Below are 17,525 nucleotides of genomic sequence, written 5' to 3'. Positions count from 1 at the left end.
TATCTTGTAAAAAAACACTGTGTAAAATGGTTTGTCTAAAGAAAAGAGGAATATTCTTCTAATTCTACATTTATTTATCATTTCTTTGCATAAAAAAAATAATGTTTTCTCTTACAATTCTCAACATTATCATCCTCTTTATAATAATATCACAAGAAAAATATTTACTGTTAGATAAAAAAAATAAATATGGTGGGTTTTTTTTCTACAGAATAAACCCATGCTTGTTTTTACTGAATGTATTAATTTGTTACAGCGGAACTTTGGATTGCGAGTACCTTGGTCTACGAGTGTTTCAAGTGTAAATTTTAATTCGGTAAACAAGTGAGGTCTTGAAATACGAGCAGAATTGTGGGTAATCGTCTCCCATGCTCGGTCTCAGTGCGTGTACGTCACTTGTATAGTCATCATTCGGCGTGCGCGTGTGTACTGTTTACTATAACACTTTGTGTGTGTAAGTGTATGTGTGTGTAGAAATCATCCTACAGAGTAGTCCCCTTTCTCTTCCTCTCCTCTCTCTTAAGTGAGAGCCACAATTACTTCTTTCAATTCTTTCAATTACTTTTACTTCAGCCACAATTCTTTTTAAAGGTAAAGTGCAGGTTAATTTGTTTTATTTTTACTTTTTATTTTGTATTAATTATTTTTCTATAAATCTTTTTGGGATGTGGACCAAAAAAAAAAGTTACTTCTTATTTCTTATGGGGGAAAATTCACTTTGATATACAAGTGTTTTGGTATACAAGCGCACTTCCAGAATTATGCTCGCAATCCAAGGTTTAACTGTATATTATAATGTATATGTATATATATTTTACACCAGTGGTCGTTTCGTAGTGTCTTGCTCAGAAAGGTAAAAGTTGAGGTATCCGCCCAGCGCACCCATGGCCACGCCCGTCGTGTGACTCGAGCATCCGTCTAAAACAAGACAGCGCTAATATTTAATTTACTGAAAGAAATAGTTTAAATAATTTGTTTTTTTAATAAAATTCATGTTTGTTAAAACAAAAGTAACAGAAAGATCTAAAAAGAAATTCTTCAAATGTGATTTTTAATTTTTTTTTTTACAGAATGTTGTTTTTTCCTGTTAATCATATTTAAAATTATTTCTGACATCCATAAATAAATAAAAAGACTTAATTTGTAGATTGCAACCGTAAACGTTATGACAATTTCCAATTTAAATCCCATCATTTACCTTTCAGTGTTTTCTCCCTCCTCTTCACGCGCTTGTGCGCCGCATCCAAATATTCCTCGAACATTTGCAAGTAGTCGTCTGATAGGAAAAGGAACACATTGACGCAGATTGTTTTGCTAATCTCTTTAGATCACTAAAGAGTTCAGCAAAGTTTAGATCAAAATTAGTTATTATTAGGTTTTATAATTAGACTCACCGTCTTTCCCGAAACAGCCCAGCTCCTTGTCCTGCCAAGTCAGAATGTGCTGCAGCCAGGCGGCTTTGTAAAAGTCAGAGAATCCAGCCAGCCCACAAAGGAGAACTGAAAAACAAACAAACAAACAAAGGAAAAAACTAAGGACTTTCCTTTACTAAAAAATAAAAAAGCATAACTTATCAAGCTACAAAGAAACCATACCGAGCATAAACTCCTCTGTCCTGAAAAAGACTAAACAAGTTTAACAACTTTAAAAGCACTGACACTGGAGACTCCTTCCATAAATATTAAATAAACCTGAATTAACAGAAAAAAATAAAACCAATAAGTATTTTTTCTTGTTTGATCTCAGGGGATAATTTCTTTTTTAAGGATGTGATAACTCCTTCCTCAATGCACCGCGTTCCGCGGATAAAGCAGCACTTTGGCATCGTCTCCTCAACTTCGAGTTCAGCAAGTGACATATAATCAATATGGCCGCTCACAACATGAACATTAAAGACAGCAGCACTTATTAATTTTAATGAATTATGTTGTATATGTACTACCTGGGGAAAAAGGGGAAAAAAGACTGCTGACTTCATCTTATTGCAGCATAACATTGCTGAGTCTAGACCTGAGCAACGGATCAACCCCAGATCATAACACTGTCTCCAGAGGCTTGTACATTGGACACTATACATAATGGGTGCATCACTTCATGTGCTTCCCTTCTTACCCTGACACGCCCATCGCTCTGTAATAGGCTCAATCTGGACTCATCAGGTCAATCCTTTTTCCATCACTCCAAAGTCCGATCTTTATGCTCCCAAGCAAACTGAAGGGTTTATTTTGATTAGTCTCACTAACAGCTGAACGAACCTTGTTATATGTAAGGTTTATACTACATTATGAGTGGCTACTAACTGTTCTCCATGAAGATATCTTGGATTTGCCCAGTGAAGCCCTTGGTGCTGATCTCCTGGTTGCTCCTCATCATGTTGGAGCAGAAAATCCTGTGATAGTGTTGTACTGTGATGTTAACTGGTAAGAGCTTCAACTCTCCATTCAGCATCCTGGTACACCCTTTCTAAAAATAATATTAATCATAATAATAAGCATAAATAATTGAGTGAAAATTTCGAATTGAGTAAATGGAATGTGTAATGGCTGGATGCACTGCTTCATTACCATCGTCCCGATCATGAAGTAGAGCAGCTGGTGGGACAAAGAGTAATGTGGACACCCGAATCGCGTCATGGTGTCCCTGCAGGCCTTCGTGACGATGCACGGCGTCCCATCGTCTTTCCTTCCGATTAAAACAGATGTGATTTCACAATCTTTACGTTTTCTTTTTGTTTTTTTGTCATTTTGAAAGTTTTGTTCTTACCAGGTTCCCAGAAGAAACGTCATGCACTTATCCCCGAGCTGCTCGTCGTAACACTCTACGGATCTCGGAGACGTGTACACCAGGGACGAGTCAGTGGAGGTCCATTCATGAGGCAAGGACCAGAAAGACGAGGATAAGACGGGTTCAAACTCTGTAGGAAAGTTGCAGGTCAAATGACTCAAAGTAAATACTCACACAGGTGGACGAGTGACTCAGATCAAATTAAATTCAGTTACATTTCATAAGCATGCTTGGGGTGATAAACCCATTACTAGACATTGAAGACTGTTCAAACTGTGTGTTTGAGACTGTTTTTTGCAGACATGACACACGATGGCTCCATAGTCTCACTGACCTGAACCCTGTTAACAATCTCTGGTGTGGGTTCAAGAGCGAAAACCTAAAAATATAAAGTAAAATACAGGAAGTCCCTGACTTACAAACTTTTGAGTTATGAATTTCCGCAGTTACAAATGGACGATGGTTCATTCATCAATGCAAACAAATTGCGGAAGTAGTTCATTTCTATTATACAAAAAATAGACACTGCAGTGTACCAGATATTTACAATTATAAACAATATTTTCAGTATGTAAGTGAACGTATAAAATGTCTAAAGTCCAGTATATTGTGTGTGTCGGCCTCACCGGTTTCAATGAATCAGTCCGGAAGCACGATGATAGAAAGTGGCTTTCCTGTAAAGCTGTGATGGTGAATAATCCTAATTTTGGGAAATCCTCAACAAAACAGAGTTTACAGTCTAATACAGTGAAAAACAGCTGACAAAATGTCATCTGGGATTCCCCTCGCGATTCAAAGGCACACAGACAACACTGTGTGATTTCTTTCTGTATGAGATTAATTTCCTTATGCGCGGTTATAGTTTTTGACCACTTAAAGGCAGTATGGGGAAAGCGGACAAAGATTAAGTCAAATGAATTACTATGCTTTACATTGTATTTCGCGTCGAAGGTATATAAGACTTAGTTTTTCCGACTTAAGAACTAATCTGACTTATAAATATGCTCCCGGAGCGGAACTCGTTCGTAAGTCGGGGAATAGCTGTACAATATAAAAATGCTAAAATTTTATTTCATGTTATTCTTTCTTCAGCAGATGATTCTCCAGATATTAAACTTGGGTAATTTTAACAAGCAAACGTTTTGTAGGAAGGAAAGAATAAAACTGTTTATGAGTAGAGCGGATAAGTTGACAGGATATCAAACCCACAGCAAACTGACAGAAACCTCCGCCCCCAGGATCTAAAGCAACTATAAAAAAATGTCTTATTCCTGAACTTTTTTTAATGACAAGATTAATTAACTGCAGCTCCATTTTCAGCAAGGACTTTTGTCTTTTGTCTTTTTTCTTACCTTTGTAGTATTTTGGATCCATCTCCTGAAGTGAAGTGACAGCAAGAGCCAGACTCTTGTCCAGTTTTTTGACCAGAGACAGGGCGATGGTGCGCTGAGAGAGGTTTAGAGAATCTGAATGGGTCTGAGATTTCGTGGCTTCCTGTAACTGGGCTGAAGGGGGAAAAAATGCAGAACTAATGCAGAATTTAACATGAAGGCAGGGTCTCAGAATGCAGCTTAATGCTCTGGGGGTTAGTGAATACGGCAGATACGGTGTTATACTGTAGTAAAAATATTTATGATAATGTAATAAGAAAAAAGGGACTTGTTAGGCGTTCAGTGTTATGCATAAGTGAAAATTTGTTTCTCAGATGTACAGAAACATAATATTAAGGATTTATTCATTTATTAAATAAAATAAAGCTAAAAGGAACTGTTCATAAAGTATGAATAAGATTTTGTGTAACCTGGTGAAAAAAAAATCTTAGTTCATGCAAAAATAAATAAATACATAAATAAATAGAAAACCCTGTGCAGGCATGTGTAATTCAGCTTTATCGCCATACATACTGTACTTGTAGAAGTTGTTATAACTCTATTCTGCACTGTGCATGCTTTTACAGCCTACTCAGACTTTTAAATTAATTGATTGATTGATTGATTGATTGATTGATTGATTGATTGATTGATTGATTTATGTGTTGAAGTGCTCACCTTGCAGGATGACATAACCCACCACACCGTCCAGATTTATGTTCCTGCTCTGCTGTTCAAAATAATTCACTCCTTTAGACACACTGTCCAAAATGTCATCTATAACCTCCTGCTGTGCCAAGCGCGCTCCCGCGACTATGAGAAGTGCCACGAGCGCGCGCATCTCCCCAAACATCAGTAATAATAATAATAATAATAATAATAATGAGTAATTGTTTCTTTATTCCTGATGCGCGTGAGCGGACCGCAGACTGTCCTAGGGTCTCGAGCTCCAGACTAAAGACAGAGGTTGCGGGGAGGTGGGCGTGGCTAAGGGGTACTTAGGTAGTTAAGGTCGGCCCTCTAGCGGTGAAGTAGGTGACGTACAACAACATTTTAGTTCTTTACAGAACGAATTCGCCTCCAGCATGTGCGTGTGTGAGTCGGTACGGCGGCCAGTAAGGGTCAGATAGAGCATAAATTTTTTTTTACTTTTAATTATGGACTGAATTTTTTTTTAATATCCCACTACAGTGTATCAATGTATAGGCTAAATTTAAAAAATAAGTGTAATGATAATGATCATAATAATAATAATAATCTGTCGATATTATTATATTAATATCCCAGTTCCAATGTTTTTATTTCAGTGTATAGGCTAAATATATAAATTAAAAAAACATGATTAGTAATATAATTTCTTCTTCTTCTTCTTCTTCTTATTATTATTATTATTAAAACAATGATTATGGGCTAAGTATTTAAATCCCAAATTTGCACAGTTTATTTTAATCTTTGGTTGTGGATTAAATATTTATTTAATAATCTCTGATTATGAACTTATTATCGCTCACTTATTATGTAATTAAATCTCTTATGTTTTTTATTTGAGGTGTTTTGAAAGATGTATGGATTCAAAACCCTAAATGATAGAATAATTAATATTTGTAGCTGTATTAGGGGAGTATTTTTTAACAACTCCTGATTTTGGACAAAAGGTTTTTTGGATTATAATTATGAGCTGAAGAATGTCACTTAACTTGTTTAGGTGTGTAATGTGTGTTTGATGTTAGGGGGCGGGGCCAAATCAAAACATGGACTGGATGCAAACTTTTTTAATATATATATAAAAAAACTTTACTTTAGTTAGAGCATACATAAAGCATATTAATTGGATATTATTTCCATACATGTATACTGTTATTATTACTGCCAGTTTCTTTAAAAAGACCCTTAAAAGGAGAGTGGTCTCTTTAAATCCTCCGCCACGTCACTCCTGACGTCACACACAGGAACAGGACGATGGCGGATGCCAATGCGGCGGTCCTGCTCGTGACCGTGTCGCTGGTCGTGCTGGGGCTCGTGGCCGGTCTGAGCTGGTCGTGGGCGCTGCTTCCGGTCGGCGTGGTGGTCTTCATTTTCATCCTGGCGCGCGGGCTGAAGTCACGCGACGAATTCGCTCACCTGAACGTGTGCGTGCTCGTGCTCGGGGACCTGGGACGCAGCCCGCGCATGCAGTATCACGCGCTGTCTCTCAGCAAGCACGGATACAATGTAACCTTTATCGGCTTCCTCGGTAAACATTAAAGAGACGCTGCTTTTATCTCTGCACTGCTTAAACATGTCATGATAGTATGACGTCATTGTCACGACTGTATTATTCTATACTCATTAAAGCTGCGCTCTGTAATTCATTGAAGTGTTTGTACAACTTTAATAATCATTTATCCTTAGAGATGAGGTCATCCACTATACTGTCACCGCACTACTGACTGCTGAGCTTCACTAATTTGCATTAGAACTCTATCATACTGTGTAAGATGCATTTTTATTCGTACCGTATCTTCATAAACAGAACCACTGTACATTTCTGCATGGACCGATGATCAAACTGGTCCTGTCTGAAGAGCCAAAAACCCATTTATGGAGCTGGAACTGATCTAACTCCAACTTTAATCCTATTCTCAAACTCAACAAAATAATCCAGCCTCTGAATCTCAGTTTAGCACACAGAAATGTTTGGTTTGCTCTCGCCGATGATCTACTACAATATTATTTTGTTTAATTTCCTAAGTGTAAATCAGCTCTCGTGCAAATAAGTTGCAAAGTACACAGTTTGAGATGCAGCTCCTGCCTATATGTGTAGATTCAGGCTGGAAATAAGCTTCTCCTTCAAGGCAAAACAACTATGCAGTTTTTTTTTTTACTTTTTTCCCAATTTTCTCCCTAATTTAGTCGTGTCCAATTCCTCCCTGTCACTAGGGGGCTCCCACATTAAGCTACTACTACTCAGTTGGAAAGGCCGAAGACTATCACGTGTTTCCTTCGAACCACGTGACGCCAGCCAACCGCATCTTTTCGAACTACTTGCTCACGCACCGTTGGGGGCGGCGTAACACACTCGGAGGACAGCGCTATCCGCTTCTCCCGCTTGTGTGAGCTCACAGACGCCCCTGATTGGCTGTAGAGCCGTGATTAATGTGGGAGTGTGAAGTACCTCTCATTCCCCGGCTCTGAGAAAGTCCAGCTAAATAGCTCTCTCTAGACGCCTGGCTGCAACAACTCTTCCTGATTTGAGAGATAAAAAAAAATACTTGTCTTTACAGGCACTAAACCTCATCAAGACATTCTTGAGGATGACCGGATCGAGATCCTTCCCATCTTGGAGCACAAAGGCCTCAGATGTAACATCAGCTCTTTTGAATTTCATATTGCTACATATATATTTACTGTCAAAAAAAAAAAAACATGCGTTTTGTTTAATCTTTCAGTTGGTCCTAAGATCCTCAGATACGTCACCAAGGTGATCTCTCAGTCCCTGCAGCTCCTCTACGTCTTAACGAAGCTGGACGATCAGGCCTTTATTCTTCTTCAGGTATTTTCCCGTCCCGTCCGATGCTGTGTCTGAAGTTGTGTTGAAGGTCGGTCTAGCTTCACAATTGCGTCCTCTGATCTAGAATCCTCCGGGACTGCCGAGCATCGCAGTGACGTGGCTGGCGAGTCGGCTGATAGGAGCTCAGTTCGTGATCGACTGGCACAATTACGGGTACTCCATCATGGCACTCAGTCATGGCGAGAATCATCCCATCGTCAGGGTGGCCAAATGGTACTGGAGACTTCTTACACAAGACCAAATTGACAATTATTTTATTTTTTATTCACTTTTTTTTTTTTTTTTTGATAGGTATGAACAATTTTTTGGCCGTTTCGCCGATCACAACCTGTGCGTCACTGACGCGATGAGACGTGATCTTCAGAAGAACTGGAACATTCGGTAAGCTTTTAACAAGATTTATTGTGATACAACAAAGTAAATATAAATAATCTACACTTGACACAAATTATAAATAAAACTCCACCTTCTTTTGATAACCAGCGCTACAAGGTCTGCATTTGCATACTGAAACCTGATTGGTTGTTTCATTTACTGATGCAATAACACCTTAATAAAAGAGTTCAGTTTTCTCAGCAAGGATTTAACCATAATAAAATCATTTTATGATTATTGTTTAATAATGTTTATTAAAATTGTAACTTAATTGTAAGTTCATTTAAAACCAATTTGAACTCACCTTGTAAGATTAATCAATTATCAAAATCTTGTATTTTTTTCCCTCTCTAGTGCATCAACCTTATACGACAAGCCGCCCTCAATATTCCGAGAAACGCCATTGAAGCTTCGCCACGAGCTCTTCATTCGTATGGCCAGCGCTTACCCACCATTCAGAGGGTGGTAAGGTTTTTCGTATTTTTTAATGGGACCTTTAAAGTGGCTGCACAGTTATTGTAAGTGAACCGATATAAAGAATGATTACATACGACACTCCTAGCTCTTGCTAGCTTGTTGCTTGATGTAGCGCCCTCTGGTGGCAGTACCCAGAAAATACAGTAACTCATGTAACAGATTTGTTAATTAGCAACGCTAATTCGGTACTTCCATTCGATAATGCTTATCATATTTTTTATTATTATTATTAATCGTAGTTCTGAAGGCAAGGAGGACACGGAGCTGACTGCATTCACGGAGCTAAACACTAAAACCGGGGAGGTGACGCCTGCACCCGGACGACCTGCTCTCCTGATCAGCAGCACCAGCTGGACCGGTCAGCACTGTATCACTGTCTTATACACGATTATATAAATATAGAATTTAATAAACAACAACACTAACGGTCTCATTCTGTTCGACAGAGGATGAAGATTTCTCCGTTCTTTTAAAAGCACTTAAAGGTTTGAGCTGAACTTTAACATTATCTGTACCATCTTATACACTTGAGAAAAAATAAAACAAAAAGCACGAAATGTGACATGTTCTCTTTCTGCAGATTATGAAGGGTTTGTAGAAGCAGGGGCCCGTCTTCCAGCGCTCGTCTGCGCCATCACAGGTTTCTGCTCTCGATATGTACGACATGAGATGATCTTCAGCGCTTAGATGTAATGTAGAGTGTGTTGATTGTATTTATTTTTTTGTTGTAACTCCAGGAAAAGGTCCCCAGAAGGAATATTATCAGAAGATCATCAACTCGAAAGAGTTCAGACACGTCAAGATCTGCACGCCGTGGATGGAAGCGGAGGATTATCCTGTTCTTCTGGGTGAGAGAGAGAGAGAGAGAGAGAGTTACTAACTAAACTAGCTATTGTTTAAGACTTCAGTAGTTGAACAAAACCTACATAGATAGAGCAACACTACAGCTAGAGCTTGGTTTTGGGTCGAGAGGGCATCAGAGGGATCGTTTCAGACCCCACACTTTCGTTGTGTAACTACTAGGGCTGTAATGGAGCACAAAACTCACGGATTAGTTCGTTGTTGTTTTTTCCCCCCCTTCAGATCAGACAAAAAAAAAATTAATAATGAATACACAATAATTGTTGAAATTGTAAATAATTGTTAGTTTTAAAAGATCACCACGTCAATATAATGATTTTACTTATTTTATTTTAATGACGTGGTGATCTTTTTTTTTTTTTTTTTATCATTAGCATCCAAAGGAAGAAAATCAGGAGTTATAGTTTTTATCTTTTTTTTAATACTTTTATCATCTTGATTTTTATCATAATGATTTTATTTAATGTATTTAATTATTAAATTTTATTTAAAAATGTAGTTTATTTTCTTTATAATGATTTTAATAAAAAAAAAAATTTTCATTTTAATAATGTGGCGATTTTTTTTTCGTTCCCTAGCACTCAAGGGAAGAAAATCGGGACTATAAAACCTTTATTTATAATTGCTTTACAATTTAGTTTTAGTACATTTATTGTTTGGACTGGATTTTATCCGAGTGCGCGGCACTGTGGCCCAGCACCTCCCGGATCCTGGGTTAGATTCCCACCTCGGGATTGTGGGTGTGGATTCTGCATGTTCTCCCTGTGTTTGGTGGGTTTCTTCCGGGTACTCCGATTTCCTCCCACAGTCCAAAGACATGCAGATTAGGCTAATTGATGTTCCTGAATTGCCCGTTGTGGGTGTGTGCGTGCGCCCTAGGATGGATTGACCCCCCCACCTTGTGTGCAACCCTGTACAGGATAAGCAGTATACCAGATGAATGAATGAAAACATATTTATCAGAGTGGGAGGAGTTTTATCACTGCATAGGGGGATTCTGCCAGTGTGAGCTGGCAACCCTGATTTATACAAAGAGTACAGAGTTTGAGCGAGGGGGAAAATACAATTACTTAATGTGCATGTGAGAGTTTGAGTGAGTGCAGACCTAATTGCTTAAATTTTATTTAATTTAAATTCGTTACACAACTCTATTAGTTAACTACGTATTAAGTCTTAACGTGATTGTATATCTTTGTTAAACACGTATCAGTTTGTAATTAACTACTTTATTGAAATGGTGTAACTAGGTAGATTATTACAGATGTTATTTATTTATACGCTTATTTATATTCGATCAAACGGCATGCTGGGTTCACAGGCTCGGCTGACCTCGGCGTCTGCTTGCACAAGTCCTCGAGCGGTCTGGACCTGCCCATGAAGGTGGTCGACATGTTCGGGTGTTGTCTTCCTGTCTGCGCGATACACTTCCAGTGGTGAGTCTCCTCTAACACAAACGAATGCAACGTTTTACCTCTACGTTGATTATTTTCCCTGAGTTTTATTCCTAATTGTTTTGTATGTCGTGTGTGATTGAAGTTTGGACGAGCTGGTGAGGCACGAGGAGAACGGCCTGATCTTCAAAGACTCGGCCGAGCTCTCGCAGCAGCTGGAGGTAAAAGACACAAGGCTTCTTACAGTGGAACCTTGGAATGCGAGTAATGCGGTTTGCGAGCGTTCCGCAAGGCGAGCAAAAATTTGTAAAATTTTGACTTGAAAAACGAGTATGTCTTGGTTTAAGAGTACCGAGTATTATGTATCACGAATTCGCTTCTTGTTTTGACGCAGAGCATTACATGATCACAACTGAGCCAACGGTTTTTCTCTCTTGCGCTGCAGAATTGTGGGTAATCGTCTTCCCTGCTGGGTCTTAGTGTGCGTCTCTTACTGGTATAATCAACATGGTGTACTGTTTACTATAACACTGTGACCACGTGTGTGCGCGTAAAACATCTTTTATTTTGTGATGTATGTGTGTAAAGCAAAACAAAGTCTTATTAGAGAGGTTAAAGATCCATTTTCTCCCTCTCTATTGTTGTGTGCATGCATAATTTGACACCGTGCCCCTTCACACACACACTCTCACCTTTACACGCCCCACTTCTCACACTCTCTCTCTGCTCTACACAGAAACACTGTTCTGTCGTGATTCTTTTCAAAGTTAAAGTGCAGGTTCATTTTTATGTTTGTTTTACTTTACACCAGTTATTCCGTTAGTATGCGCTTACACGAGTGTCATTAGCAATGTTCCTTGCAAATTTTTCCGACAATACAGTCTTTCCGTTAATGTGTTTGTGTAAAATTCAAATAAGAGAGGAGAAAGATTTACTATGTAAGATGAGAAGAAGGAGGGTCTGATTCCTCCTCTTACTTCACACACAAACCCAAACACACACACACATACAATCACAGCACCTGCGCGTATAAATGGAAACCCTTAGCTGTCAGGATTTATTTTAACTTTTGTGCAGGTTAATTTGTTTTATTTTTACTTTATATTTTGTGTTAATTATTTTTATGTATTTATTTTTTGGAGCTGTGGAATGAATAGTTTAAGGTTTCTTTATTTCTTATGGGAAAATTTGCTTTGGTTTAGTGTTTTGGAATACGAGCCCACTTCCGGAATGAATTATGCTCGTAATCCAAGGTTCCACTGTATATTTATACATATATATAAAAAAAACTATCCTTAAGAAACGTAAAGCATTTTAACACTAATGCATGTTTGCATCACATCTGTACAGATGTTGTTCTCTGACTTCCCTGATGATCGAGGGAAGTTGGGCGTCTTCCGAAGGAATCTCAGAGAGAGCGGGGAGCAGCGCTGGGACGAAAACTGGGACCAACACATCCTGCCGCTGTTTAAGGAACATTCTGACTGAGCAGTAGTAGAGTCCGTGACGATGATAATCAGATTAACAATAAAAGTAATAATAGTAATAATAATATGAAGAAGAAGAAGTGGCAGGGATTCATACAGGGTAAAACGTAAAAATATTTTTTCTGTGTGTCATTCGAGCAATTGCATCGGACAAAACTTGAACATGAAGCAAAAAGCACACTTTGTGTAAATACGATGTAAATAAGCACTTTATTACGTTCAGGATTCAGCCAGCAGCGTGCACGTTGATGATTTCGATAGAAATCCCGTGTCGGTCGTACGGGAACACTTGACTGATGGGATTCGTAACAATGCCGTGTTTCAATCCAGCCTTTTCTGTACCAAAAAAAAAAAAAGTGAAACAAAAAACAAAACAAGCCATCACTCTTAGTGTTACTGATAGTGTCTTGACAAATGCCTGTCAGTGTTGTTCTATCGTTATGGTTGTTGTTGTTGTGTTATGACATGTATGACATTAAAACTCAAACCCAGCTGGTTCTTGAAGCAGGTGTAGGTTCCTGGGTTGCGTACGGTCGAGGAGATATAAACCTCCGGAGGGTTCTTCTGACTCTTTATCAGTTTCGCTAGTAGTTTCACCAGACAGCTGACGATCTCGGGATCATACACCACGTCTGTGTTTGGTTTTATTTTCAAAAAGAATCCAGTTTTTACTCACAAAGCACTTCATCTGGAGTGAAAATACAAACAAAACAGGATTTTAAACAAAGCACCTGCTGCGATGACTGTCTCCGCCCCGATCCTCCTCAGCTCTTCGTCTCGTACGTGTTCCCAGTCCAGTTCCTCCACACACACCGACACGCCTGTGTCGTCCTCCTGTTCCTGTAACCCGTTGTGCTGGATGTTATTCCGCAGTCTCTGCAGCACACTCTGGTGGCAGTCTGTGAACGTGTATTTTTTGGGCTTGCAGGCGCGGCACACTGCGACACCGGTGAGTCCGGATCCGCTGCCCAGCTCCAGCACCGTCCTGTACAGGGATTAGGGTTCTGTACATCAGCACGGACATGAGCGGTCTGCACTTTAACATCAGGGCTAAAAGTTCAAGAGAGGAGAGGTCGGACCTGTAGTGTGTGTGAATCAGTGAGGTGTGTGTGTGTGCGCTGAGATACAATAGTGTGTCACATCATCAGAGTGACGAAAATGAGTAAATGTTTCAAGACTTGCGATAACGTTCTAATATCAGCAGAATCTAAAGAACGAGCCAAAGCAAGAAACATCTGGTGCAGAGAAATGTGACTCATCACATGGTACAAATAAAGAAAGGAAGATAGAAGAGGGAAGAATAAAGGATGTAGGAAAAGACAGATGGGTAAAAGAAAAAGTAGGAAAATAAGTGTTATTTCTTCTTCAAAACAAGAAGAGGTGGTGTGGGGAAAGAAATTTATAATGGCAAAAAAGATGGAAGTGGTAGGTTTTAACGGTAGGTTAAAAATAAAGAAAGAAAAAAAGGAAGTATACAAATAAAATATATATGGTAATATAATACTAAAATGTAATTAAAGGTGTAGGTTTTATAGACAAACTGTAAGAAAAGAATTTATGATTTTATAAAAAGAATTATAGGATGATAAGAATGATGGCAAAAGGAATGGGTGCAAGGAAATCACACTGAACAGATCAATGACTCGATGGAAAGATGATTACATAATAGGTTTAAAGAACATGTGATAGAATAAATAAAAAAAAAAGATAAAAGTAGGCAAAAAAATGAATGAGCAACTGATGTAGAGGAGGATGATTGAACAAAAGAAAATACTTGGATCTTTAAAGTGAAGGAAAGAAAGACGGAAAGGACTAAGTGAGTGTAAGTGAAAAGCAACTGGGCACGAAAGTGATAATGGATTTGGTAAAGAGAAAGAAAAAGAAGTAAAGGGACTCTCTTATAGCCACATTTCCCGAGCTGGCTATGTGTGTGAGAGTTGAGAGAGACGTACTTTCCAGCGAAGACGTGTGTGTTGTCCAGCGCCCACTCGGCCAGGTGGAGGGCCGCCTCCCACGTGACGAGGCCGGTGGTGCCCTCTGAGATCATCGCTACGTTCTCTTCCAGACTCACCGGCTCTCCTGACGGCTGAACGACATTTCACCTGATCATTATCCCTGAAAACTCGGGATGTTGTGATGTCATAAGAGTCAAAAATGAAATCTTATTGGACAATCAGAAATTACATTAATCAATGTTTTTTAATCCTTCGCTTTTTTTTACCTGCAAGATAATGCAAGGGATATTAATGAGGGTTTCGCCTTTCAGTAGAGACGGGAGGAAAATCCCTTCTCAATCACACTTAATCCATAACCGATTTTTTTTGCAACTATTTACATTTATAATAGAGATAAACCATCCGATCAGCCAGCGAACAGAATTAGCTGGTTTTCAGTAGGGTCGGGTACCAGAACCTAATCAGAATGCAGATTTCGGTGCCACTTAAATGCCTGAGTGATCAATTGAAATATTTGTCTTCTGGTTCTCTGAAACGAACATAAGAAGCATCACAACTGTACAATTTCCAACCTGAGAAAATGCACATGAACGTGGGTCGGACGTTCTGATGATACAGATCCAAAAGTTTGCAGTAACGTAAGTGTCCATGTTGTTTTCACATTCCAACATAAAAGCACAACTCAGGAAATTCAAGCATCCAATGAATGCAGTAATTTCAGTCACTCTGACGGTAGCCAGTAGCGTTGGCTCGCTAAATTAAAATACCTAAAGCTAAACACTTTATAGTGTGGCTGTATTTCACAACAAAGGATTCCGACACTGTAACATTCAACAAAGGTCTTTCAACAACTGTGTGTAAAGCGGGAAACACGTCAAACATAACGAAGCATCTGAGGACACGCGGGACAAAGTTAAAAGCAGAGGGATGCACCGTGTTTAACAGCTTGTGGACATCAACTGGCTGGGTGTCAGACCAACACTAACAGAGTCGGGAGAGGCGTCGGGTCATATAATAATGGTTCATATAATAAAGGTTTATGTAATAATGTCATATTTCTGCTAAATAATTGCTGAGATTTGAAGATGGTTTGTAGCATACCAAGAATTTGCTGTTTTCTGTGTTAAATTATTGTAGTTGGGTTAGGTAGCATGTACATTTGTTGTGCTTTGTGATGATTTTTTATGACTTTTATTTTTTTTTTATAAAAAGCTTCTTTAACGTTATCCATAATTTTTTGTGGCTCATTTCAGTATCGGTTCAGGCACCATTTAGACACCATCCTGTTTTAAAAGTATCGATTTGGAAGCTTCATAAGTGGTGCAACAGAAACGCATTTTTATGCCATCATTATCAAAAATCACACAGATTAAAAGTCTCTGATCTGCCTTTTTCTCCAAACTCTGTGAACTCTTTACACATGCTTACATCAGTCTCAAAACAGTTTTGAGACTTTGATAAGTTTCTTTATAATCCTACAGGTGGCGCTCTCTGAACTATTCACACATTTTCATCACAGAGTGAATTATTTGCTCATTTTGTTCGGGTGACAGAGATACGCGCCGCTCAGTAACAATGCAGCTTTAGTGTTTACTTTAATTTGAAGTTAGTTTGTGTTGTTTCAATGCAAGACTCGGTTTTTAATTGAGAAAATAATGTTATGAGGAACAGGCTACAATTCATTAATCATGAAACTTTTTTTAAGGTTTAAAATTGTAACAAAATTTGGGAAAATTTATATCATATCGGGATATTTGTAAAATCGTCATACTTATAGAATCGCAATTTTTATCGAATCTGCACAGAGGTATGATGATAATATGGTATCAGAAAGTGACTGCTGATTCACATATCTACTTTTCAGAATGTAATTTCTGTCTGATGTGGATTGCTATTCTGTCTAATACGGAACAATTTCCAAAGTTACTTACCAGGAAATAAGTTTTATAACACACTGTCTCCTCTTCAGCGCTCATGACTTCGCCTAAAGCATCGTACAGCTCATCCAAAGGCTCGGACGCAGTCGCCTCATGCTGTAAAGAGAAAAAATTATTATATATATATATAAATCACTGCTCTTGTGAAATATAACAAATCAAAGTGACTTACCTTTTTAATGAGTTCGGACAGGAAGAGTCTCCTGTACTTCACAGACGGTGGATTTTTCCGACATACAGAATGAAGACACGTCTAAAAACAAAACAAAAAGTTTCACTACTAAAAAGAAGAGAATACGTGTATTTTTTACATTAATCTGCTAAAAAAATATTTAATACCTTTTTTAAAATGTCCAGAATTACTCCTGGTGATGAGTTTTGGAGTTCAGTTTCTAAGGACTAAAACAGAACTGTCACGTGATCATTTAAATATTCAAATACATTCAAAATAGTTTTGTGACGTAAAAAGTGCGATTAGAAATATTTGACGTACCTTCCAGGGAAACGTGTTTAAACGACACATGGCGAAAAACGACAACTGGAAACGACACGTGACGTCATGACAAGTCTCAAAGCTCATTTCCTCTAATATGTGTGATGGAATATTTAACGTATTTTTTTTTCAAACCAACTTCAAAAACAGACGAATTGTCTCTGATAAACGTTACACAGAGACCACGCGTTATTTTGCTTCCTTGTGTTCAGATAATCCCGCCTCCTGTCTTCTGATTGGCTAGTACTATTCCGCTTTCTGCGCCGTGATTGGATGGAAGTGTTTGGACGCCATATTTATTGTTGTTTTAAAAAGTTAATTCATCCGCCATATTGGAAAGAGCTAGATTCACTTGCAAATAATACAGAAAGATTTAGATTTGTCAAAAATGTCTGCATATTAGACATGAGGTAAGTGAATATCTTATTAATATAATGCATTTTTTTTTGCTCAAATAATCAAGCAAAATAGTTTAAGGAATGTTCCAGCTGGTTTATGATAAATGATCATAAACCAAAATGAGATATTATATATAGAAAAAGTGACAATTTTTTTTTTTCAATCTGATGTTAAATAATTAAACAAAATCAAACTACATATTTTACCATTTTTTTTATATATGACTATTACTGATGATATCAGATAAAGTACAACAGCCACGCCCTATAGTGTAGTATTAATTAGTATTCAGCCCATCTAAATGATTGGTGGTTGCTGAACATAGAAATCAATTACTTTTACTTACATATGTTATTATTGGAAAAATTAGCTCAATAGTATAGTATTTATCTTGGTAGTGTGGGATATCACAATATAGTACAATGGATGCAGAGCCGTCCCAAACA

General features: G+C 38.2%; 3 protein-coding genes across 3 annotated transcripts; 1 reads left to right on the top strand and 2 right to left on the bottom strand.

The window, feature by feature from the left end:
• Positions 1 to 232: 232 nt before the first annotated feature.
• On the bottom strand, positions 233 to 5,064 carry c16h16orf89 (chromosome 16 C16orf89 homolog). The gene is made up of 8 exons (XM_053514419.1): positions 4,833 to 5,064; positions 4,137 to 4,289; positions 2,764 to 2,914; positions 2,565 to 2,682; positions 2,301 to 2,463; positions 1,395 to 1,499; positions 1,199 to 1,276; positions 233 to 918 (listed from the first exon to the last, which is right to left on the bottom strand). The coding sequence occupies exons 1-8, from the start codon at positions 5,005 to 5,007 to the stop codon at positions 815 to 817; spliced, it is 1,047 nt and encodes a 348-aa protein (XP_053370394.1). The 5' UTR covers positions 5,008 to 5,064; the 3' UTR covers positions 233 to 814.
• Positions 5,065 to 6,106: 1,042 nt separating this feature from the next.
• On the top strand, positions 6,107 to 12,799 carry alg1 (ALG1 chitobiosyldiphosphodolichol beta-mannosyltransferase). The gene is made up of 13 exons (XM_053514415.1): positions 6,107 to 6,387; positions 7,418 to 7,495; positions 7,583 to 7,686; positions 7,769 to 7,917; positions 7,996 to 8,085; positions 8,434 to 8,544; positions 8,796 to 8,914; positions 9,003 to 9,041; positions 9,137 to 9,196; positions 9,294 to 9,404; positions 10,736 to 10,850; positions 10,954 to 11,029; positions 12,159 to 12,799. Exons 1-13 carry the CDS (start codon positions 6,114 to 6,116, stop codon positions 12,294 to 12,296), a joined length of 1,464 nt encoding a protein of 487 aa, XP_053370390.1. The 5' UTR covers positions 6,107 to 6,113; the 3' UTR covers positions 12,297 to 12,799.
• eef2kmt (eukaryotic elongation factor 2 lysine methyltransferase) lies at positions 12,487 to 16,773 on the bottom strand. Its single transcript, XM_053514420.1, has 8 exons — positions 16,681 to 16,773; positions 16,527 to 16,586; positions 16,360 to 16,440; positions 16,182 to 16,283; positions 14,248 to 14,381; positions 13,027 to 13,280; positions 12,784 to 12,927; positions 12,487 to 12,631 (listed from the first exon to the last, which is right to left on the bottom strand). Exons 1-8 carry the CDS (start codon positions 16,765 to 16,767, stop codon positions 12,522 to 12,524), a joined length of 972 nt encoding a protein of 323 aa, XP_053370395.1. The 5' UTR covers positions 16,768 to 16,773; the 3' UTR covers positions 12,487 to 12,521.
• Between the last annotated feature and the right edge of the window lie 752 nt (positions 16,774 to 17,525).

Source organism: Clarias gariepinus, chromosome 16, assembly GCF_024256425.1.
Source record: "Clarias gariepinus isolate MV-2021 ecotype Netherlands chromosome 16, CGAR_prim_01v2, whole genome shotgun sequence".
Taxonomy (NCBI): Eukaryota; Metazoa; Chordata; class Actinopteri; order Siluriformes; family Clariidae; genus Clarias; species Clarias gariepinus.
This window is presented reverse-complemented; position numbering and strand designations above follow the sequence as displayed.